General features: G+C 33.2%; 2 protein-coding genes across 3 annotated transcripts; both read left to right on the forward strand.

The window, feature by feature from the left end:
- The first annotated feature begins 7,514 nt into the window (after positions 1 to 7,514).
- Positions 7,515 to 13,018, forward strand: LOC108215348 (uncharacterized). The gene is made up of 7 exons (XM_017387810.2): positions 7,515 to 7,849; positions 8,833 to 9,051; positions 9,146 to 9,304; positions 10,403 to 10,567; positions 10,679 to 10,795; positions 11,663 to 11,875; positions 11,999 to 13,018. Exons 1-7 carry the CDS (start codon positions 7,601 to 7,603, stop codon positions 12,527 to 12,529), a joined length of 1,653 nt encoding a protein of 550 aa, XP_017243299.1. The 5' UTR covers positions 7,515 to 7,600; the 3' UTR covers positions 12,530 to 13,018.
- A 924-nt stretch (positions 13,019 to 13,942) lies between these two features.
- Positions 13,943 to 24,166, forward strand: LOC108210491 (serine/threonine-protein kinase TOUSLED). 2 transcript variants are annotated; one of them, XM_017381807.2, is made up of 17 exons: positions 13,943 to 14,271; positions 14,409 to 14,646; positions 16,253 to 16,339; positions 16,621 to 16,815; positions 17,797 to 17,847; positions 18,016 to 18,120; positions 18,214 to 18,258; positions 19,023 to 19,135; positions 19,347 to 19,413; positions 19,556 to 19,622; positions 19,908 to 20,005; positions 20,631 to 20,810; positions 20,980 to 21,190; positions 21,410 to 21,674; positions 22,691 to 22,745; positions 22,896 to 23,057; positions 23,776 to 24,166. In XM_017381807.2, the coding sequence occupies exons 2-17, from the start codon at positions 14,437 to 14,439 to the stop codon at positions 23,869 to 23,871; spliced, it is 2,007 nt and encodes a 668-aa protein (XP_017237296.1). In that variant the 5' UTR covers positions 13,943 to 14,271; positions 14,409 to 14,436; the 3' UTR covers positions 23,872 to 24,166. The 2 variants fall into 2 exon arrangements, with proteins under 2 accessions (XP_017237296.1, XP_017237297.1); XM_017381808.2 differs by having other exon boundaries at positions 14,414 to 14,646.
- Positions 24,167 to 25,295: the final 1,129 nt, after the last annotated feature.

A 25,295-nucleotide genomic window follows, 5' to 3' on the forward strand; every position in this document is an offset into this window, starting at 1 on the left:
CGTTATAATTTCTGTTGCGTGATTTTTTTTTAATCGAATCATATATATTATCTTTCACATTTACGGCGTACTGATCGTCGATAATATAAAACGATTATTTGACTCTTACATACGTTGCCTTTCATAATTTATATCTCATATCATATTGTTTGTTAATGAAAAAAGGTATAGCTTAACTATAAAAAAACAAAAAATCATACCTATTTGCGTAGCACGGGTCAAAATGCTATGAGGATATTTTCATTTAAATAACTTAACAATAAATTTTTTCACATACAATTAATTATAATTTTTTGTTATTTTATTTAAGATACGAGGGGTCGCCATTAGGCGACCTCGAGAAATTTTAATTATACAGTCATTACTATTTTCATGTCTTTTATAAATATTTTAGTAAAAATTACCAAATATTTTTAATTATTTTAACTATATAAATAATAATTTAATAATAGATCTATAAACTTATAAATTTCTATTCCAAACATCAAAAATTTATTATTATATTAAATATTTGGTTATATTAATGATACTAATGCAAAGTATATTCCGTTATAAAAACAATACATAATCTATTTCATTATAAATATTTATCACGTATATCTTCTTATTATAAATTTTAAATATATGCAATAATTGTAGCATGGTATTCCTTTATTGATGTATTCCTGCAAGGTTAGTTATTCCTTAACTTATTTATCAATTTTTTTTAAGGAAGATAGGAAACTCTTTTATCAGCATATTCACCTTAATTTTATAATTAAGGAATGGATGGAAGGTTTATAATCTGCATAATAGGGTTAAGTTTAAAATTATTTCTGTTTCTAAATACATAGATTAATATAGTCTGCGTTTTTATAATTCCTGTTGCGTGATTTTATTGTTTTTCAATCGAATTATATATATTATCTTTAACATTTACAGCGTACTGATCGCCAATAACATAACACGATTATTTTGACTCTTATATGCGTTGCCTTTCATAACTTATATCTTATATCATATTGTTTGTTAATAAAAAATGTATAGCTTACCTAGATAAAAAAAACAAAAAATCATACCCATGTGCTTAGCACGGGCCAAAATGCTATGAGCATATTTTCATTTAAATAACTTAATAATAAATTTTTTTTACATACAATTAATTATAATTTTTTGTTATTTTATTTAAGATATGAGGGGTCGCCGTTAGGCGAACCCCGAGAAATTTTAATTATATAGTCAATTAGTCATTATTATTTTCATGTCTTTTATAAATATTTTAGAAAAAATTACTTAATATTTTTTTATTATTTTATCTATACAAATAATGATTTAATAATAGATCTATAAACTTATAAACTTTTATTCAAAACAATTATAAATTATCAATATATTATATATTTGGTTATATTAATGATACTAATGAAAATCTATTCTGTTATAAAAATTATACGGAAACTGTTTTATTAAAATATTTATCACGTATATCTGCTTATTATCAATTTTAAATATAGTCAATAATTGTAGCATATAATTTTAGTAATGTAACTGAATTATGACTACTATGTATTTCTTTATTGATGTATTCGTTTAAGGTTAATTATTTCTCAATCAATTTATTAATATTAATTAAGGAAAGAGGAGACTCTAGCGTCGGCATATTCACCTTAATTTTATAATTAAGGCATGAATGGAAGCTTTATAATTTGTATAATCAGGTTAAATTAAGAATTATTTATGTTTCTAAATACAAAGATTTATATAGTGTAACATCTGGGATTATCCGTGTAATTATTTGAATGATTAATGAATATTATATGAATTTTATGTGAATTTTGTGAATTAATTGGTTCCTGTTCTATTAATTTAGTTATGTATTCTTAATTAAATTTGAGGAATATCAATTTTTATATGTTCAGTACAAAATATAGTTTATTTAGATATTTTCATATCGATTTATGTATTGTCAGATGATTTTATATTGGATTTACGGATTTAATTATGTATATTTTAATTAATTATTAATTATTCTGATTTCTTCAAAAACCGTCAACCTACAATGGTACCGAGATTTTACTTCCCGAAAATTTCAATAAAATTCACCTTTAGCTTAATTTGAACATTCCGGACATTTTTCATGTTTTGACTTTTTCGATCCGGAGTACGGTTTGTTCCGGAGCCGGTCCGGCGGAGTTTTTCGGTATTAGATAATTATCTAGTTGTCTCGATAAACGTGAAATACAATATTTTATTCTCATCCTTATCTTGTCATAATGACGGTGGGACCCGCATACTAATGACGGATTAAAAAGCCCCGTTTGATGATTATCTCGAAAACCGGTACCGATTGGACCCGTTTTATTAGTATAAAGCTATTAAACATTGTATTTTCATGCCATATATGATTCAAAGGGGTACTAATTATTCATAAGTATAAATATACTTAACTGTACTTTATTTTATTACGAAAATCATAAAACCAGTTAAAACCGAGAAATTCCTGAGAGAGTTCTTCGTGTTCTTGAGATTCAAACGAGGATTTGGACGCGTTATCGGACTCGGATTTTGGTGTTCAAGGACTCAAATTGAAGGTTTTAACAAGTAGAATCATAATCTAGCATCAAAATCAGTGCAGCAACATCAGGTGGGTATGGATTTTGAGTTTTAAATTCGAAATAAATAGGCTTAAATTAGGGCTTTTTGATTTTGAAGTTGTTTATGTGTTTTGATGATTGTATGTTGTAGATAATGTTCTCCTGGTCATTTTGGTATATCATATGTTTGATTTGGAGTTCAATAACATAGTTAATTTTAAGTTTAATTATCGAGGGTTGAAATTAGGGTTTATGTTCGTATGAATGTCCTCAATTGAAATTTGGGGCTTTTTGATTCTGGAGGTAGAAGTGAAATTGGAAGGTAGCACCGTGTTTGTAATGATCTCAGGAACATGTACATATCTTCAAAAGTTATCTGAGGTTCATGGTTTGGCTGAATCGACGAGAAGAAGTTTCGCCGGCGACGGCGAACTTCTTCGAGTTATTCCGGCCAATTCACGAACCTCCAGCTCGATTTGATGAGTGATACAGATTCCTGGTAAGTTGTAGATGCAATCTGCACTTTGGTGTTGAGGTTGGGGTTTCGTGGCGATTTTCCGGCGAAAATCCGGTGAAGACCGCCGGAGGTGGTGACCGGAGGGGTCAAATTGCAATTTGACCCTCCAATTTCTGAAAACGATGCACACAGCCCCCTGAAGTTTCCCAACTTTGCAGTTTAAACCTTGACGTTTTAAAATCTTTTAAAAAGTTTTATTTCTTTAAATTTAATTTCGAAAATCATTTATTTTAATTTCAAAAATTGTTTTTAATTATTTATTAATTCAAAAATAAATTTGATTTAATTTATTAATTAATTTTAATTAGTAATTAATTATAATAATTAGTCAATTAATTTAATTATTAATTGATTAATTGTTTTAATTAATTATTAATTGATTTTAATTAATTTATTAATTAGATTTAATTATTTTAAATAATTTTAAATGATTTTAAAATTCCGAAAAATAGTTTCGAGCTTTAAAATATTATTTTAAAATATGATTGAAGCTCGTTAATTGATTTCAAAGGATTTCGGACTTGATTTCGAGTATCCAAAAATTGATTATTTATTTATAAAATGATTCTTTGACCCGTTTTAATTCCGAAAAATGTTTAAAAATTCATAATAAATACCAGAAAAATCCGTGTGCCTTCAAACTTCTTTTGAAAAATATATTTTATTAAATATTTTATGCGATATGTGCTATGTGCTATCTAATTGACATGTTATGTGTCTACGTGATTGATATAAAATTGTTTTTGACATATCTTTTGATCCGTAAATCGGATTTGGGTGAAACGAAGGGTAGATAGAAGCTCGTTTCGAATGTAAGATGATGAGAATAGTATGAGATCACCTATTGATAATTAGTTGTGATGATTAGCAGAGAAGCGAGGCGTAATAAAAGGGAAAGCAAGTGGATATAGAATAGTATATCGAGCAGGAGCGATTGAAATTTGAAATCGTCAGTATAAGGCAAGTTTCCTTGATACTTTCCTCCAATTATATATATATGATCCTTGATGTGATTGCTTTGCGATCTATCTAATTCACTCATGACACTTATTGAGCCATATCATGAATTGTTTAATTCACCGATTCTTAAACCATCAACTAGATTCTTTGACTATCAATTGAACTATTCATTCATTAATTCTTGAGCCATTAACTTGATTCTTTGATATCTATTTTGGAAACTTTATTCAATTGTAAACCTTCAAACCTTGAGATTCTTGGATAACTACCATATAAACCTTATTTCAATGTTTTGACACACCTTTGATCTTCAAACCAATCGACTGGAAGTCAATCATACCTGGAATACCATACACCCCAAAATTTTTGTTCCTTTTCAATAACTTAATTTCTTTGGATTTGAAAATACCCTTTTTACCTATGAATTCTTTAATAAAACCAGAGACCTTCTTTCATACAAACCATGATTATTGTTCACTTGAAATCCAGATATGCTATATCTGATTCCTTGACTCGTGGAATTATTCCTGATTCTTATTTTGGAATATCCTTAAAATACTTCTGAAATGAATGCTGTTTCTGCTCCAAAATTTAATTATGTTCTTAATGATTCTGTTTATTGCATTATATTGTTATTCATCCTGATTTATAATAGAATTGGATAGTTTTTTTTAAATGGACCAAATGAATGGTCAGACCAGATGAGTGGTCACTTTAGGCCAATGTGTGCCTTGGATCCAGTAAACGAGCATGGCGGGGCCTGCTCGGGGTTAGTGTCTGACTGATCAGCAGCCTAACCTTTGGTTTTAAAAAAATAAAATTTAATATCCAATTCTAATTGAAAATCTAAAAAGAAACTTGATATTGAGATTGATTCTCTTAAGTACTGATTTCCATCATCTTTTGATAAATGTTTAAATGGATATTGTTATACTTGCTGAGCTTGTTAGCTCACTCTTGCGAAACTCTATGTTCTTTCCAGTGAAAGCAGAGAAGGTTGGTAGCGATGACCCTCAGGCTAGTGGTAAGGCCAGGATTCCAGGCTGAGAGATGGATAGAGCTATCGGCAGCACTTGATGTTTATATATGTATTAGTTTGAGTTTCCAGATACGAATATTGTGTAAGCTTGTAAGAATTTAAGATTATATTTTGGGATTTGGGTTGTAATAATTAAAGTTGTGTTGTGGCTTGTTTTATACTTTAACCTGTTGCGATCCATGGACAGTTAAGGGTCACTGTATATATTATATTATTAATTACAGGTGGATGTTAAGGTGTGGACCCCAAACTTCTGACCCGGGTTTGGAGGGCGCCACATATAGTCCGCGTCGTCATAATTTCTGTTGCGTGATTTTATTTTTTCAATCGAAATTCGTATATATTTTATCTTTAACATCTACAACGTACTGATCGTCAATAACATAACTCGAGTATTTTGACTATTACATACGTTGCCTTTCATAACTTATATCTCATATCATATTGTTTGTTAATAAAAAATTTATAGGTTAACTAGATAAAAACAAATCATACCCGTGTGCGTAGCACGGGCCGAAATACTATGAGCATATTTTTCTATAAATAAAAATTTGATAAATGAGCATATTTTCATTTAAATAACTTAACAATAAAATTTGTTGCATATAGTTTATTATAATTTTTCGTTATTTTATTTAAGATACAATTACCTATTTTTAGAAACAATTACCTATTTTTTTTACTATATTAACTATACAAACAATGATTTGATTATTGATCCATAAACTTATAAATTTTTATTCTGAACTTGAAATATTTGGTTATATCAATGATACTAATGAAAAATCTATTCTGTTATAAAATCAATACAGTATATCTATTATATAGATATTTATCACGTATATCTTTTTACTATCAATTTTCGGTATAGACAATAATTGTAGCATATAATTATAGTAATGTAACTGAATTATGACTACATATGTATTCCTTTATTGATGTTTAAGGTTAATTATTTCTTAACCTATTTATCAATTTTTATTAAGGACGGGTGGAAACTCTATCATCAACATATTTACCTTAATTTAATAAATAAGGAATGGATGGAAGATTTATAATCTGGATAATCAGGTTAAGTCATGTTTCCAAATACAAAGATTTATATAGTCCGCGTCGTTATAAACATTTTTTCGTGAGTTTATTTTTTTTTCAATCGACATTCATATATATTATCTTTAACATCTACAACGTACTGATCGCCAATAACATAACTCTAAGTATTTTAACTCTTACATACGTGTCTTTCATAACTTATATCTCATATCATACTGTTTGTTAATAAAAAATGTATAGGTTAATTAGATAAAAAAAACAAAAAATCATACTCGTGTGCGTAGCACGAGCCAAAATGCTAATAAACACGTTAAATTTTATAACTTAAAACTCATAAATAGGTAGTTTGACTGCGCCTATTACCCGTCAGATTTGGGGTTATTCACGACAGAAAATATAGTTTAAGTTGATAAAAAATCAAAGAATCAATACCCGTGTGCGTAGCACGGGCCAAAAAGGCTAGTCAGCTTCAAAAACTAAACCTAAAGATCCCAGGGCAATATTCAACCATACATAGACTCAGGCCCGGCCCAGAGGGAGGGCAACCAGGGCGACCGCCCAGGGCCCAAAAAATTTAGGGGCCCAAAATTTATATAATTTATGTATTGTTATTAGTATATATCAATCCAGTAAGCCTATTCTATCCTAAGTGATTAGGTCCGTACCTAAACTAATGGTACTATTAATCATACACTAACAGATAAATGTCATCAAACATTTGTTTAATCTTCTTTTTTTTACATCTAGTACACTTTATTGTTAAAACTTGATTGTTTTATAGTTACTTTCTTACGGAAGTGGACTAAAATTTGAGTTTGCATTGCTACAGCCTACAAGGTCATGTTTTTATCAAATTTAATGAAGTAAAAAAAATTAGAGTCCATTTTCTTCTTTCGCCCCTAGGCCCTCAAAAGGTATGGAACGGCCCTGCATAGACTAATAAATCCAAACTAACTTAGACGAGCAAAAGACTACAGACCTAGAACCATAACAGAAATAAGACAATCTTAGAACAAAAGCTTGCAACAGAAATAAAAAACGCATTTCAAGCTGCGCTACACCAAGACCAACATTTTCTCAAGAGTTTAGACGAGCTATAATGACATGATATCAGATATAATTATTTGAAATAATATGATTAAAATCGATATTTTCTCATCCAAAATAAAGAATATGATTTGAACAACCTGAATTACCACACTTTTGAGTCACAAATTTTGTTGTGAAAATTGAAATTCAAAATTATCTAGCCAATATACACATTCAAATTTAAAATTATTTCATTTATCTCGGACTAATTTTTTAAAATTGTCCCAGCCACTCACGTGCTAGCCTACCGTCTCATGTGCCTCTCTTACAAAACCCCCAATCTGAATCAGCGCCGTTCGAACCTTTTATAGCTCGTTTTGTTTGTATAATTAGGGTTAGGGTTTTTACAGACCTCTCTTCACTCCAACAATGGTGAAAGCCAAGAAAATCGCCAAATTGGACGAAGAAGAAGAGTTGAATCCCCCAATTAAGCTCAGTAGCGACGACGATGAGGAGGCTAACGAGGATCTGACGTTGAAAATCGTGCGGAAAGCTATGTTACGAGCTTGTGGGCAGAAATTAGAGAGTGAAGAGCCTGAGGAGGTTACTGAGGTGAAGAAGAAGAAGGTGAAGAAAGTGAGGAGGAAGAGTAAACGGATTAAAACTCAAAGCGACAGCGTAAGCGCTATGTTTTTACGTGTATATGTTTTGTTTTGGTTTGATGTGGTGCGGTTTGTGTGGGGGAATCTGAGAATTAATGTTGATATGTTATTTTGTGAGTAGCGCTGAGTAAGAGTTAATTTGAGCTGTGAGAGGGAGAGGGAGGGGGGGAGAGAGAGAGAGTAAAGTTATGCAAATTTGGAATTTTTTTGATTAATCTAGGCAGATGATAGTTATGTGTTGTGTGTGTGTGTGTGAGAGAGAGAGAGAGAGAGAGAGAGAGAGAGAGAGAGAGAGAGAGAGAGCTACCTGATTACGATCAGCTCCAGCAAGAGGGGAGGGAGGGGGAGAGAGAGAGAGATCTGATTACGATCAGCTCCCGCATGAGGGGGATAGAGAAGATTTATGCCAATTTGGAATTTTTATGATTAAGCTTGCAAGATGAGTTGGTGACTAGGTATGTTGTAGTCTAGTGTCGATATTAATATTGTTTACATTTTTGGCCTCTATTTTCGGGATAATTGAAGTACTTGCTAAAAAAATGCGAGTTAAGTGTGTTTTTATTTTTTGTGTTGTCATGTGACATTTTTATGATCAAGCTTTCTAGATGAGTTGACGACTAATTATGTTGTAGTCATGTGTCGATATTAATATCGTTTACATTTTTCGCCTCTATTCTTGGGATAATTGAAGTATTTGCTAAAAAGGTGCGAGTTAGTGAGTATATTTTTATTGGGTAGTCAAGGCACACATTTGTTGTCTAGTGTTGTCATGTGACAATGTCGTGCTTTGATTAAAGATATGTGCAATATGTGTTTTCTTACAGTTTGGGTTAAAAGATAGAATTTTTGTTTACTGTACTGCTAGAATTGCTACAAAGTGAATTATATGGTCTAGCAGATTTATGTTGTGTTTATTCAGTGTATTAAGTAATCATTTTTGTTGGATTGTTGGATCTGTAATTTTACTATTAGGCCTTTTGTCAATCTTTTATTGAATAGGTGACTGAGGGGGTGGAAGCATTGGTTACAGAGAAAGAAACAATGGTTGTGGAGAAAGAACCAATGATTGCAGAGAAAGAAGCAATAGAAGCAGAGAAAGAAGCATTGGTTGTGGAGAAGGAAACAGATAAGGCGGAAGAATGCAAGTCTGTGGAGACTGATAATTTGGTAGAACCAGAAAATAAAAAAGATGATAATGCTGTCCTTCGAAAGCTTCTTGTGAGTTGGAAGTAAATTATTTGAAGCTGTTTTGCGGAAAATGTTTTCTTATAAAGGCTTATTATGGTATATGTTTTACACATGATCCTCTCAGAGAGGGCCTAGGTACTTTGATCCCCCAGATAGTAGTTGGGGAACATGCTATAACTGTGGTGAGGGAGGACACACAGCTGTGAAATGTAAAGCAGCTAAGCGTACAAAACCTTGCTTTGTTTGTGGGAGCTTGGAGCATAATGTAAAGCAGTGCACCAAGGTTTGTATTTGGACTCTACTTTGTGAAAATAGAAAAAAAAACAAATATTTTTTCTATCTTCTTTTGAGCATCTGTGATAATATATAGTTATTTGTGCTATATGTTTACATTGTTCATTTGTACTTGATATTAAAAATTGTTAAAACATGGGAAGTAATGATAAGAGAATATTCTACGTGGTGTGTTAGTAGGCTGTGCAGAGAAGAAAATTACAGGAAGCATTTATAAATAAATGCACATGACTAGAATGGGATGAAGTGTGTTCATCCGAGTATATATTTGACCTATAGGTTTAAATTTAATTGCATGCTACAAAAAACTCCCCTTTACTTTTTTTTTTATTGATTTGCAATAATCATGCAATTGTGACTGACATCAAATGACAAGTACATTATGTCATCCCAACATTATGTTATTAACATAGAATAAGAAACTGTAGGTGGAACTAGGACTTTTAATTCTGGAGAAATATGGGGCTTGCAAGAAGTTTTCTATGTATTTCACAAGCTCTTGGTGAAGGTTTTATTAGTTTGTAGCTGTTGTTTCTGTCCTTCGAACCCATTAGTACATAAAGGTAAATGATGCGAGTAAACTGTAGATAAAAACATGAAATAAAGCTGTGCAGGCCTTCAAACTTCTGATTTGTCAACAATAACAATTTTATAGGAAGTAGAAATGCTTACAGACTGTAATTGAGCATTTTTAAAACATGGTTAAGGTCTAGTTGAACTCTGTTTGGCATTTTTTCTGCTTATCTGTTTGTTATGCATTCTACTCATAGATTTTAAGGTTATCTCAAGAATTAGAAAACAATGGACAGAGACTTTTTAGGCTCGTTAGTATATGATATCTTTAGTAGTTGCCGTATAATGATATCTACTCGCTGTGTTTCTCTTTGACTAAGTGTAGTTTGACCAAGTTGACTGTATTTTTTCTTTGATAAAGATACTTCCACTTAAATGAATTAAAAAAAAAATTATTTTAACATAGACATGTGAATATTCTCCTTATTTTTGTATTTCACCTATATCCAGGTGCCGCACTTTTCCGTCTGGGGTATATGTTGGCACTTTTATTTTAATTCGTGTTCTTCTGTAGGGAAAAGATTGTTATATCTGCAAAAAGGGAGGTCACCGTGCTAAAGATTGCCGAGAAAAGAAAGTAGCTGGGGGTCCTCAGAGCTCTAACTTATGTTTGAAATGTGGTGAATTTGGACATGAAATGTTTACATGTAGGAATGATTATCTATCTGAGGATCTCAAGGTCAGTGTGCCTATCAACAATGTGTGTTGTGCTTGTGCATGGTGTATGTAATGTGGTCTATGGATTTCTATGAATATACTGTTACTGTAACATTTAATGTAATATATTCAGGAAATACGATGTTACGTCTGCAAGAGTTTTGGCCACCTTTGTTGTGTTAATTATGGTGATTCCACAGCTGGACAAGTCTCTTGTTACAGATGTGGTAAAGCAGGCCATACTGGTTTGGTAAGTTGTATAAGTTTTTTTTATAATCTTTTCTACAAATTCGCAGACAAAATACCCAGATTCTCATTATCTATTCACTATCGCGATCCTCTTTCTCAATCAATGGATAAGTATAGTTATAGACTAAGCAACATGAATTATAAACCATGCATTCTTTTGATATAAATATTGTGTAAATTCAACCTGTAATATTTGAAAATCCCGCCCTCCCCGCCCCTAACAATTATTGTGCTGAAGGCTTACCTCGATAATTCTTTCCTCTCCCTCCCAACTATACATCAGTAGTAGCATTTTGCATATTTAAAATAAGACTAAACACCGTATATGGAAGTCCAAATCTACTTGTATATGATGTCTTGTTACTTGATATTGTAATGCTGCTAGATTGGATAGTTGGACATGTATTAAGTAATACTAATATCAGACCTTCTTACACATTCGCTAACAAAAATATAGGCCAAGTGTGTAATGTAAAATTTGAATAGACTTAAGAATTTAGGTCAGTACTTGTCCACCTAATAGCTAAACAAATCTGAAGGTTCTAGTAACTTGTTTTAGGTATTTTTTTTGTAAGTTACTTTTGGGCAGACTATGTGGGTATGGTCACATCAATAGTTTGATGTGTATTCTCTTATAGTTTATTATTGGGGATGTTGTGAAATTAAAAATTGTAGTCAGACTATTGTGCAATCATTCTGTACCCCCAGTGAACAGCTGTATGCTGAAGGGTCTCAAAATATCTTTTTGTATTCTTGAGATGTTAGTATTTACCTATTTGGTCAGATTTGATCTGATTAGAGTATATTTAGTTTGTGGTGAATCAACTCATCATACAAATTCTGGAATTAATATGTTTTTCAAACATAGGCATGCACAAGGCTGCGTAGTGAGTCGAATGGGACAAACACACCTAGTTCATGCTACAGATGTGGTGAGGGTGGACATTTTGCTCGTGAATGCACCAGTACACAGTCGAGCACAAGGTCACGTAGCGAGTCGTATGGTACAGGGACACCTAGTTCATGCTACAAGTGTGGTGAAACCGGACATTTTGTTCGTGAATGTACGAGTTCAGCTAAGGTGTGCATTTCATTGGCATCTTCTTCTTGCTTATTAGTCTTTTCTATGCTGATGCTTTCTCTGGTACTTGGAGTTTTGAGTTCTTTTACTAACATTTTGTACAATATCTCCTTCGTTGGCCAGAATTCAAAGAGAAACCCTGGATTCTCAAGCTCGAAAGTAAAAAGCTGGGGACAAGATGACGAATGGTTTAAAAACAAGTCTCTTTCTTTTGATCCTGATATGGCCCCAGTTAATGGAGGTTTCAGTGGATCATCCAAGGGTAAGCGCAAGAATGATTGGATCAGTGAAAATTCTGGAGATTATACCCATATAAAGGAAAAGCACTACAAAAACTCTCCTTTGAGACCAGCTAACAAGATCAAGAAGTTTTCAAATTCAAGCGCTGACAATGGCTACGCTTCAACTCCGGACTCTCTTGGTAGTGCTCGACACCATCGGTTTAATTACTCACCTCCAGATACAGCTGGGGGTGGTTATTCTTCAACTCCCCAAGCTTATGGTAGTGCTCGACACCATCGGTTTGATTATCAGCACTTCCATCCCGTATCTGAATATTCAGTTTCACGTGATGCAAGATTTTACGAGCAGGCAAGCCCAGCATCAAAACGTGGAAATTCTACCACTGGTAAGATGAGAAATTATTACAATTAGTCAGCCCTTCCCCACCCAGTATTTCTCCATGAAGTGATTATAGATGGCATATAAGATTGTTGTTTGTGCCATTTGTTCTTTCTTATACTATTCTTTGCCCCCTCTCCCCTCCCCCTCTTTTTTGATGTAGAGTGAGCTGCAGATGCTGTACTGTATGTGGTTATAATCATAGGTTTATCTCCACAATGAATATGTTGAGATTTTCGGGCCCTTTTATACATAGCTCATACAAGTGGAAAAGCTCCCGATAATGCTAGAACTCTGCACAATTTGCAGAGGGACTGATATAAACTCACATTGTCAAACTTCTCCCTCTGCAAAAGGGACGAGTATAAGCTCATTCACAAATTTTGTGTTTTTATATTGATTTTTTTTAAACTTATTGAAATGTTAGTGTTGTAAACTACATGTTTATTCATTAAAACCTAAGCAGTCTATTTAAATTTAAAAATTTAAAGGATATGACATGATTAAGCATTGTTGACCTCATGATAGCGATTGTGATTTTCGCACTGTAGATACCTGGATACAAAAGTGGCTTTTATAGCTAGATTCTACAAACTCCAGATTTGCTAAAACTTTGATATTCTTAATGAAAATCTTAAACTCTAAATGTTGTAGTCAGTTTGAAGTCGTTGATATTCAAATACAAATTGAATATCTGATTTGATTTAAGTTTGATCTTAAAGTTTCAATTCGGAACCCACCAGGAAATTTTTCTTTCAAAAATCTATTTTATCAGGCTGTTTATACTTTCATCTTTGACAACGATCAACCCATATTTTATAATTTTAACGGTATATGGGTTGTGTTCACTTGAATGATTTGAATATTATAAAATATAAGTAAGAAATTATAAGATAACAATAATTGAATAATTTGATGAGTAAATTATAATTTATGTGATAAAAATTATAAAAAAACATGATGAAAAAGTGAAATGAACATTTCCCACTAAAAATGTAAATTAAATTTTATATTCAAATCATTTGAATGAGATGGTGAAGAAATGAAAACTTCGAATGGGTCTGAATTTATCATATGAATTTCTATTCACTCTGTGTTCATTTCATTATATCTAAGCGAACAGAGTTCATGACTCAAATTACACTTCCTCTCTCCAAATTTGATGAGCTAGTTGACTTTAGGCACATAATTTAAGGTGCATTGACCGTCTAGTTCTGAATTTTATTTTTGTAAACGAAAATTTCATTTTTCAAATTTTTATTTGCAAAAATAAAATTTTAAAAATGAGTAATGTAGCTATGCGGTCAATGAATTTTAAAATGCGTATCCGAAGTACGAGTTTATCTAATTTGGGATGGAAGGAAATATTATTTAACTCGTAACAAGTCAAAAAATACATACACATTCGCTGTCCCTTATTTGAGCTTTTTAGGTCACGCCACTCACAAAAATGACAACTAATTAGGCCCCTGCGGCCTGCCCACAACACAAAAAACCCTCTTCAAAAAAAAAAAGAAACAAAAACCACCCCTCTCCCCAAAATTTCAAATCTTTTCTCTCCTCTCTCGTATTTTTCTCTCCCAATCTTCAAGATTTCATTAATCTTTTTATTATCCATTAAACCTCAACACCCCACCTCTCTTACTTGACCATTTCGACAAAACACCCACACCCACCCTACACATACATAAATATATATATGAATTTTTGTATCTGTAGTTCTGTTATGTGCCCTGAAAAGCTCTAGCTTCAATTGGGCTTTATGGGTTTTCTGGGTATGATAATCTGCTGAAGTTTTGGGCTTTTTAAGGGTCTGAAAGGGCTAAAGTTTTGATCTTTTGGGTTTTTACAAGTTCTTGAAATTAGGGTTTTTGATAAAAGTAGTGAATGATTTGAGCTTTAATTGTTGTAGTTTAGCTTAATCTGCATTGGGGGAAACAATGTCGGATGATATGCTTCTTCATTTCTCGTCCAACTCTTCGAACCAATCTGACCAGTCTCTTAAAATTGCGAAACTCGAAGCGCGGATGGTGGGCAAGGCCTCCTCTGCTGCTGTTTCTTCGGTTTTAGTACAGGCGAAAGTTGGGCCTGACAATGCTGCTGATGTGGAGAATGAGGCGGAATCTTTGCTCTCTAGTGATTCGGAGGATGTAAGGCCCTAATCTCTATCTTTTTCTATATTCGTGGTAGTTGTATTGTTCGTGGGATTATGATAAGATTGTTTTGGTTATAATGTTGCTATGTCTGTGTGCATTTGTTGCTTTGTCTGCCTTCGTATAATTGTTGGTATAATTAAGATGTATTGTTTTAGCTTAGGAAGCATGAGTGCTTGTGTGGGGATACGGCGATATTAAAATATAATTTTTTTTTACACACACACACATATATATTCAAATTAAACAAATAGTGGAATAAATAAGTATCCCTGCGTTCTAGGTTTTAGCTAATAATGTTGGTATGTCCGTGCATTGTTGATAACTTAGTATGCGGCATGGTAATAATTTGCTGGATGTTTAGGCCGAGGCAGACTCTTGAGGATATTTTCTTGCCCAGTCGATAATTTTAATGCGGTTATCTTAATCTTGTTTTAATGTGGGGAGATACTTAGATAGTTGCCGCAAGACAATTTGCTTGCTCTTTCAAAAGTTTAATATGGAATGTGGGATAAGTCGGGGATGGTAAATCAAGAAGATTGAGTCTGTTACCCCTTTCCATTTTTGTCCTTGTACCCGTGCCATTGGGCATGACATGGGTGTGGGTATGGGATCAGAGTTGGATCCTTGCTTTTAGAATCTGGCACTTTACCTTGCGGCATCCCAATTCAAAATGAATATTAAGGTCTTGTTATGACTTGTTTAAAAAGAGCAAGGTCTATAAAGGACTTGTTTCAATGTTGTTCCATTGGTTTTATGTTACAGTTTAACATACATAATCAAGTGTATGTGAATTATGTGTAATTGGGTAGTTGAAGCTAATTTTATGAATGTGCAATAAACTTGTCTATATAAAGTTTTGCTTGTATTAAGCTTACACGCTGAGTCCCTGCACCCGTCCGTTTCTAAATTTGTATCCATATCTAAAAACTAAGAATCCGACTCCTGGACCAGCACTCATGTCACACACCCATACCCGAGCCCGGGTATTTGATATCTCATTGACCCTTTAATTTTCAAGGCAGACATTTTACTTTTGAATAACTTTTCAGAGGGATTCTAATGATATAATAGTTCGTGTACTTGTCGTATTTTATAAATGTAAGAGAACATTCATCGTACATTATAATCGTAAAGTATCTTTCGCTTTATGAAATTAATTTGGATTTTTTCCCTTCTCTGGTGGATTCAGGGTTAATATATTTTTGTTAAAACAAGAATTTCAAGCAGGACTTTTGTCTTTCTTTGTACCTGGTGGGATTTAGGGTGTTCTACTATATTAACACGATCTAGTCCTGTTTGCTGTATTCATTCTGCGTGAACCATTTACTAGTATGTGATGAACAGAAAGTTACAAAAACTCAAGAGATTAATAATAACTAAAAGTGCTCTTACCAGTTACAACACGCTTTCAGCCTACTATGCATGCAGTACATAGTATTCATTGACATCTTTTCTTTATAATATTCTTTCTTTGAGTTGTTTATATTCATTATAAGGTATAGTTGTAAATGGCTGGATGCGTAGTTCCTAAGCATATGTTCTTAGATATTTTCTTGTACCCCACTTATAAAACCACCGTTTTTTTTTGGATTTGAGCTAGAATGGCGAAGACTTTCTAATTCTAGCTAACACCAAGAAGCGTCAGAGAGCTGAAGATGAACACTCCGATGTGTTTGAGGATCTCGAGGTAACATTATTGCCTGTTGTACTTGATAGAAAATTGTGCAATAACCATGTTCCGAGTGCTTTTAATCATCCCATCTTCCTTGCTTTGTCAAGTTATATCATATTTTATCTTTTGCAAGATCACATTTCTGTACAAACATAGAACCCCACCACTTTTGATAGAACTATTTTGGTTCATACTATACCTTAAGTGTATCTACTATCTAGATAGAGCATCTTGTCTCTCTTACCTCACACGCTTGAAAAAGACACTGCCTAGTAACTCTTAAGAATATGAATCAGAATGCGGCGGATTCCAGGCAGAAATCTGACGGAACGCTTGATGGAAAGATAGTTTTAGAGGGAAACAAGAAAAAGCAAATCCCTTGTAGGGATCAGTCAACATCAGGCAAAAAGCGTGGCTCCCGTACTAAACCGAAAATGTCTCCTCCGACGGTTCTGCAATCAAATGGTCAGCTTGAGAACTCATCTCAGAAGGTATGTTTCTCTGGATGAGTATTTTCCAGTTATGACTCGTTGAAACATAAAGAAGGCTCTTGTTTTGAACCTAGGTATATGTTGAAAGAACCTCTGTTCTAGATGTGCAATATAGAGGAAAGGAGGATTCTCTAACAGCAATATGTCTAGGAGACCTTATTTACAACCGAAGATAATCTTTGTAAAAATATTACAAAGTCACTAGACTCACTATGGAATTTAGAATCGTAACCAAGCTGGCATAATTGGTGATGTAAGCGAATTTTTAGCTAAAAGTATAACTTATATGTCGCGATGCTAAATTATTATAATTTATTAACCTATTTCACCCCATTTTCCCACTTGCGATAATTTTTTTTTTTAAAAGAAACTATAACTTAGTAATATAAGAATTTCTGATGCTTTTTTTTTCTTGACAAAGAATGTCTGATGCTTTAATATGTTCTACTTATGAAAACAAAACATTAAATCATTTCGTGCATTATATTTATATCTTTAATGCTATTAATAATCTCTTAGAACGGTTTCCTACAAAACTTGACCCAGATTAAGCATTGATTTCTCTTTTGCATTTTTATGAGCAGTTGTTTCTGTTTTACATTTTATTCACATTTTATGCTTTTAGATTTCAAGATTAAAAGACCAGCCAACAACCCACAGTTATCGAATACAAGTACAAAGAAGATATCTTTTATGATAAATTTACATTGTAATAATTAAGCAGTGACATAATTTTTCGGTAAAACGATACAAAATCTTGTAGCCATTTATGATTTTTTAAAAAGAGTTGGTAAAGGTGACTCATGCATCTGACAATGTTGGTTTCTATATTCCATCACAGTGGTTGTTTGTATAATTGACGAAATATATTCAATAATAATTTGTTATAAAAAATCTGCTAAAAAAGATGGACTGTTGTAATTTTATGGTAGAACTGATTTATTCCTAGATAGCTAAACCCTCATTTGTCCAACTTTCTAGGATCGCTTGCCCAAAGAGCAACATGGACTTGGTGATCATATATTACTTGAGGTTTGATTACTTGTTTTGTTAGTTGACTTCGTATATTTGTTAATACTCCACATTTTCTCAGTGTCTTTGCACATATCTAATTGCACTATAAGATCCCAAGTGCGCCTCTTCTCCCCCTACTCTTGGATCTCTTCATACCTATAATCTGCTACTTTTTCCATATGATAGGAGCTCACTTCTTTACGTTCAAAAGTTGTCGCTTTGGAGGAGGAATTAAGGAAGTCACGTCAAGAAGCTTCTGACAATCAACTTGAGCGCAACCAATTGGATAAGGTAGATTTGTATTAGATTTCACCATTTGCATGCAAAATGACTTCAATCACTGAAACCATGACTTTTTATCATGTGTTGTCGCAATCTACGCAGGAACTTAAGGATATTAAAGAAAAAGAGCAGCAGATGAAGCCGAAGGTAGGGTTTTACTGATGCTTTTCTTCATTTTGTTGTAGCTTGGGTCAATACAAATGAATTTATTGGCAACAAAATTTTGATACGTTTAACTAGATAAATACTGTAGTGCATGGGTAATGGTATGTAACATGCATTAGGAAGCCTAACAAGTGACTGTATGTTTTGGCTATACAGAGTCACACATTTCATCTTCCGAGTGCATACCACGTTAGATAATTGATTATGTTGCAAGTATATATGCTGGCTGTTCTGATTTTACATGTGTTTTCTTCTGTATCTTATTAAGATTAGTTGTTTAACTATCCTTTTCTCCATACTTCCAATTACCATTCTTGCAGAGTACAAGTTTTGACTAGACATCAACACAAACAGTGTGCTCCCTGAACACCTGTCACAATCATGTACAGTATTGATTAACTACAAAAAATTTGATTTGTTTGATGACGGAAACCACCATGGCACTAATATGAACTTGTGTGATGAATGTTACTCAATTATATTTAAAATGCTCTAATACAAAGCTCAGCTTATGGATGCTATAATTCTTATCATCCACAGATGTAATCATGCCAAGTTCTTCATATTTAATGTAATCATACATTACAGATGCTATTTTGTAGTTGTTTTCCCTTACTTTTGCAACTGCAGCCATAATATTATGCGTGAATGATTAAATTATATAACAGATTGTATGTTGTCTCTTCAAATGATTTACGCTCATATCTTGATTTTTTTTCAAAATTATATTTCTTTCTCTAATGCAGAGACTGAAAGTACTCTCCGATCTTTTAATATCTGTCTCAAAAGCTGAGAGGCAAGAGGCTAGGATGAAAGTACGCCAAGATTCTTTGAGACTTGGTAATGTAGGTGTTATCAGGTAAATCGTTATAATTAGTTTTTTATTGTACATTAATAGCAGGAGCATTCTCCTATTTTTTTTTTGTTATGGTGTATAGTTCTCTTCATTTCCGCATTAGCCGCTGGTCCTTAATTGCTAAAGATTCTATTTTTTTATAATCTCGAGATTCCCGTCTTTCTTATGACCTGTTTGCCCGTTTGAGCTGAGTTAGCTTGTTTATGAATCGCAGAGCTGGTACCGTCATATCAGAGACATGGGAAGATGGACAAGCAATTAAGGATCTCAATGTTCACCTTGTATGCTCTAACATATATTTTATTTACTTTGGCATGTGAGAATATGTGATGAGATAATACCTCTCTTGAACACTATGCTGCCATGATGAGGCAAACCAAAATGTATTAAATATCGACTAATTTGTTGAATTGTGATTATTAGAGACAATTACTGGAAATGAAGGAAGCTGTTGAAAGGCAGCGCAAGTTGCTGAAGAAGAGGCAGTCAGGTATATTTCAGTATCCGTGAAATGTGAATTGATGTAGTCGCTCGCTTGTTCTGGTTGGTATTGTAATTTTTGCTACTTACGAGATATATACTTCCTATAATCAGAAGGGTCTCAGTTTGGCTCTGTTTTTGTTTTAGTTCGTTTAAATAGTGAATTTAAAATAATATTATCGAATGCAGTTATAACCATCAGCACTGCTGTAAACTATATGAAATCTACTAATACTATGAAAGTATTAACTGTTGTGTAGTTCCTAATACGGATAACATTATTTTTGTATTTTAGATAAAGGTGTGGCAAGTGATGCAGAAGCAAGAGCGCAAGAAGAAGATTCTCTTATTCAGGATGAGATCTATAAATCCCGTTTAGCTAGCATCAAACGAGTAAGTGTTCTTCCATCATGATTTCTTTCTGTGACTTTGTTTAACTGTAACCTTCATTTTACTGTAAAAAATTGTGTAATACTGGTAAGGGGGTGTCAGAATGGAAGATATAGGGTCTTGTCAGCACATGATTCTCACTCCTTACACTGGTCTTCATCATCATGCACTTTTAACACCACAATCCTCTTTGCAAATTTATAACAAATCGAGCATTAAATGCTGAAGTAGCACTAATTAAATACTTTTAACTATTTTTAAATATATTTGTGAAATTACTGCTACATTATTTATAGTGTTAATTTGATTTCACCTGGTTCAATGTTTCTTTGGCCATTGTGCTATTTAAGGAAACAAGACATTTTCAACTGTTAGCTCATTGTTGAAGCAAGTAGCATAATTTATAACATAAAAATGAATGTATACCATTTGGGTAAAACGTGATATCTTTGTAGCCAACAGCACCAGAATAGTAAAATTCTCATGCCACGAAAGCCTTCCACTACTTTCTGCAAACCCCTCAAACTTGATTCTCGATAATTCTTTACTAATGGACATGTCTTCTAATGTATTTCTTCCAAACATAGTATTTTTTGTTAAGTTATTAACTTTCATACTCTTATTGTAGGAGGAGGAAACCCTCATACGTGAAAGAGATCGTTACGAAATAGAAAAAGGAAGGCTTATACGAGAAATGAAACGCATACGGGATGAGGATGGTTCTCGCTTTAACAATTTCCAAATTTTAAATCACCGATATGCTCTCTTGAATCTTCTTGGAAAAGGAGGATTCAGCGAGGTTTACAAGGTCAGAACTTCTAATAGGTGCTACAAGCAGTCTATTAATAATATATCTTGAACCAAAAAGAAATAAGTATTAAGAGAGTATTACAATATTCTCGATTATTTTTCTGCCCCTATTTGGCAATTGTGTAAATGCACTCTTTTGCAGTGATTTGAGGTTGATATTTCGGCAGGCTTTTGATTTGGTAGAGCACAGATATGTTGCGTGCAAGCTTCACGGTTTAAATGCTCAGTGGAGTGAAGAGAAGAAGCAAAGTTATATACGTCATGCAATCCGTGAATACAATATTCACAAGACCTTAGTGCATCATCATATAGTGCGACTTTGGGACACTTTTGAGATAGACCAAAATACATTCTGCACAGTCTTGGAGTACTGTAGCGGTATGCATGTTCTCTGGATCATTATTCTTTATCATTTGTTTTCTGTTACAAGTAGTGGAACACTTGTCCTTTACCAAAAATTATTTAAACTATGAAGATGACTGGTTCAGGAATGATTTAACTCAGTTGACTGCAAAGTAAATGAAACCTGAACTTCTTTTTGATTATCAAATACCAATTTTTAGTTATTTTTTTAAGTATTTGTCATGTTTTTTCCAGGTAAAGATCTTGACGCAGTTCTTAAAGGGACCCCCATCCTGCCAGAGAAAGAAGCTAGAATAATCATAGTTCAGATTTTTCAAGGGCTTGTTTACTTGAACAAAAGAACACAGAAGATCATCCATTACGATTTGAAGCCTGGAAATGTTCTTTTTGATGAGCTTGGAGTTGCTAAAGTGACTGATTTTGGTCTTAGTAAGATAGTGGAAGATGATGTTGGGTCCCAGGGCATGGAACTTACATCTCAGGGAGCTGGAACTTATTGGTAAGCCATGTACCACTGCAGTGTAGTTATATATCTTCTTCATCGTGTCAACTATATTTTGTGGGCATCATCAGGTATTATGGCATGTCTTGGTTATCTCACGGGTATAGTATGCTTCTTTGGCATTGCTTTTCTTCTCCTTCCTAATAAATTGCCTACTATACATCTTAGCATTTGGCATTTGATAAGCTGGCTAAGTGCTAACCAGGAGCATGCTTAAAAATTGGTAAAAGAATGAATAATTTTTTCTCTATCCTTTGTTTGAGTTTGGTATCCTGGGACCAGTGATTCCTCCTCCCTTGCTGACACCTATTTTCTCCTCTGCAATTAGAAGCAGACATTGACTTTGTGCATAAGGTTATATATGATATGGGTTCGAAGGTCTAAGATTTGTATGTTGGCACCTTGATGTCACTATTTCTTGTAAACTAGTTAGCCAATATTGTGTAAATTAGTTAGCTGGACAATATTCAATTATTTCGTACTTATTTGTTTTGATACTATGCAAGTGCAAGTTCCACGGGAAGTAGGTACAACTTGCGTGTTTCGTTTTATAAAATGAAAAGGCTACATGAGCAGTCTATCTTACAGTTTAAATGCAAGTTACACCAAAACACTGTAAGTTGTCAACTTGACTTCCCGTGATAACTTCAACTTACTGTGTTTATTACTGAATGCTTAATTTTCCTTTTTGTTTAACTTCTGTGTACGGTCATTGTTAACCATGCACATATTTGTTTATGGTTGTAAGTTCCTTGAAAGCTCAACTTCTGCCTGTAAGGCGTAAGCCCATCTTTGCTGAACCAAATAACACCTTGCCGTGTTTGAAGTAGTATCTAAAGGCTAAATCATGTGAGCTATGTTGAGGACAAGTAAAGAAGTATTTAATTGTTCCTTGACTGGTGGATTCTAATAGATTCTCCTAAAGGAATTAGCAATAATACTGTGATATCCTTCTTTTTGATTGTATACTTCTTGTTATGTAAACACTCTAAAATTTCTTTATCTTATAATAGGTATCTGCCTCCTGAATGCTTTGAGCTAAATAAGACTCCCTTCATATCATCGAAGGTATGTTTTGCAAGTGCCCTTTAGTATAAATTTCTGAAACTAGTTCTTTGCCTCCTGACTAAATGACTTGTGCCACTTCACCTAGGTCCTAGCTTCGCAATTTACTTACCAAGTCCTATACCTTTAAGCATATTTGTTTTGTCCTATCAGGTTGATGTTTGGTCAGCTGGGATTTTGTTGTACCAAATGCTCTTCGGTAAACGTCCTTTTGGGCATGACCAAACTCAAGAACGGATTTTACGTGAAGATACTATCATAAAAGCTCACAGAGTGGAATTTCCTTCAAGACCTGCTGTCTCGAGTGAAGTGAAGGTTAGTTAACGCAATTCCTACTACATTGAAAAACATATTATTGTAATCTTATGATTGATAATGATAAATTTTAAATAGACACCCATAAAGGAAGTGCAAAAGCATGAGTTAAGGTACGAAGATTAAACGTTATTCTTCCAATTCTTCTTTATGAGAAAATAACTCTAAAGAATCTACAGTTACAAGTATATGTGTACAGTATAATGTCTCCCAAAGCACCATTAAACCTCGTTTTGTTAGATCATTCCAATAGATGTCATGAAGCTGTAAAAAAAGAAGCTTAATGATCAAAAAAGAAGGCTCTACCCATGAGGGCCTGGCCATCATCATGCTCTTAAATTTACTTTAAAAAATGGGTTGTGGACAATTAGCAATTGACTCGTGAAAATTAAAATCCCCCCGTAAAAAGTAATCAGGTTTAAAGGGTCACCCATGTATCAGCCTGGTTCCGGCTATATTTATTTTTCATTCTTATCCATCCACCTCATTGGTTCATTAGAAGCCAGCCTAAGACAAATCACAAATATGTAAACCACCATATTTGAGTGCCTTATCACATGGTCTTCCTGTCAACACTTCTAATCTTCTATTAAGGTTGCAGTAAAGTCTTCTCTGTCATGATCAGGTTTGGAAATAGAAAGAAAAGAACCTATCTAGCATTTATGAGTGTATTTCATTTTCTTCAAAGGTACTCACTCCTCTTTATAACTTTGTGCAGGAATTTATCCGCCGATGCCTAACATATAATCAGGTAGAGAGACCAGACGTGCTAACGATCGCTCTAGACCCATACCTCACATACACGAAAAAGTGACGAAACATGCAACTGTCCAAGGAGAGCAAGCAAAGAATGTACCAGGAATTTTGTATAGTTGTAAAGCTCTGTCATACACTGCTGCTCTGACTCCTGGGATCCCCCTTGTCCATCAACAATTTGACACAGCCCCCTCTTTTTTGAACAATTTTTTTTTATACTTCCATTTTGTCGCGATTTTTTAGTAAAATTTTGCTTCTCTGGGTTACTTTGCGAAAAGGCGAAAGCTGATGTAACTTGTTTAAATATGCTGAATTATTTAATCTCCGGAGTGTCAATTTTTTTTTGCTTGGAATATCGGATAACTTGGAGTTGGCCAAAGCCTTTGTTCTTTTGCATTCAAGATTGTTTAGTTGTTTGTACAAATTGAATGCCCTTTTTAAAAAAAACAAACACAAAAGCTGTAATTTAAATTGAATTTCATCAATTGGGAACTTGATAATATTTAGCGAGTGATTAGGGTAAATTTCAAAGTTGGGGGGTGAATATTTAGTATTGTGGTGTCAAGGGTTTTTATATATACATAAAGTGGTCAAATATGATTTATATTTTTTTAAGAAGGTGGCTAAAATTATTTTTTAAACTAATTTTTCCTAGTAAAGGAGTGTTCAGCCATTTTCAAAAACATAAAAATAATACTAAGCTTGCTGAAATTAAATTTGGTAAATTTCAAGCATAAATTTAGAATTTACTTATCGGTTCTTCTATGATGGGCACATGTTAAGCGCGAAAATTGTTGTATTTAGATCATTTTGATTGGTTTCTACTCCCTCCATCCCAAATTAGATTAGCTAGTTGACTTTGGGCACGCAACTTAAGGTGCATTGATCGTCTAGTTTCGAAATTTACTTTATTAATATTTTTTTAAACGAAAATTTCTTGTTTAAATTTTTATTTGCAAAAATAAAATTTAAAAAATAAATAATGTAGCTATACGGTCAATGAACTTTAAAGTGCGTGTTCAAAGTCAACGAGCTCATCTAATTTGGGATGGAGGTAGTATTTCTTAAAAATAGTGGACCTTTGCAAATACTCCCTCCATCCCAAATTAGATGAGTTAGTTGACTTTGGGCACGTAATTTAAGGTGCATTGACCGTATAGTTACGGAATTTATTTTTTTAATTTTTCTTTTGTAAATGAAAATTTCATATTTAAATGTTTATTTGGAAAAATAAAATTTTAAAAATAAATAATGCAGCTATGCGGTCAACGGACTTTAAAATGCGTGCCCAAAATCAATAAACTCATCTAATTTGGGATGGAGGGAGTACACAATACAAAAATTTCGTGTTTAACACGTGCCCATGACCACTAGACAACCCTTTATTTGTATCATAATGTAATCACATTTAATAATGTTGAGTATTTTTGGCAAAAATAAAATATAATGTTGAGTATTAATTAAAACGAATCGTGTAATCTA

Source organism: Daucus carota, chromosome 3, assembly GCF_001625215.2.
Source record: "Daucus carota subsp. sativus chromosome 3, DH1 v3.0, whole genome shotgun sequence".
Lineage (NCBI taxonomy): Eukaryota > Viridiplantae > Streptophyta > Magnoliopsida > Apiales > Apiaceae > Daucus > Daucus carota.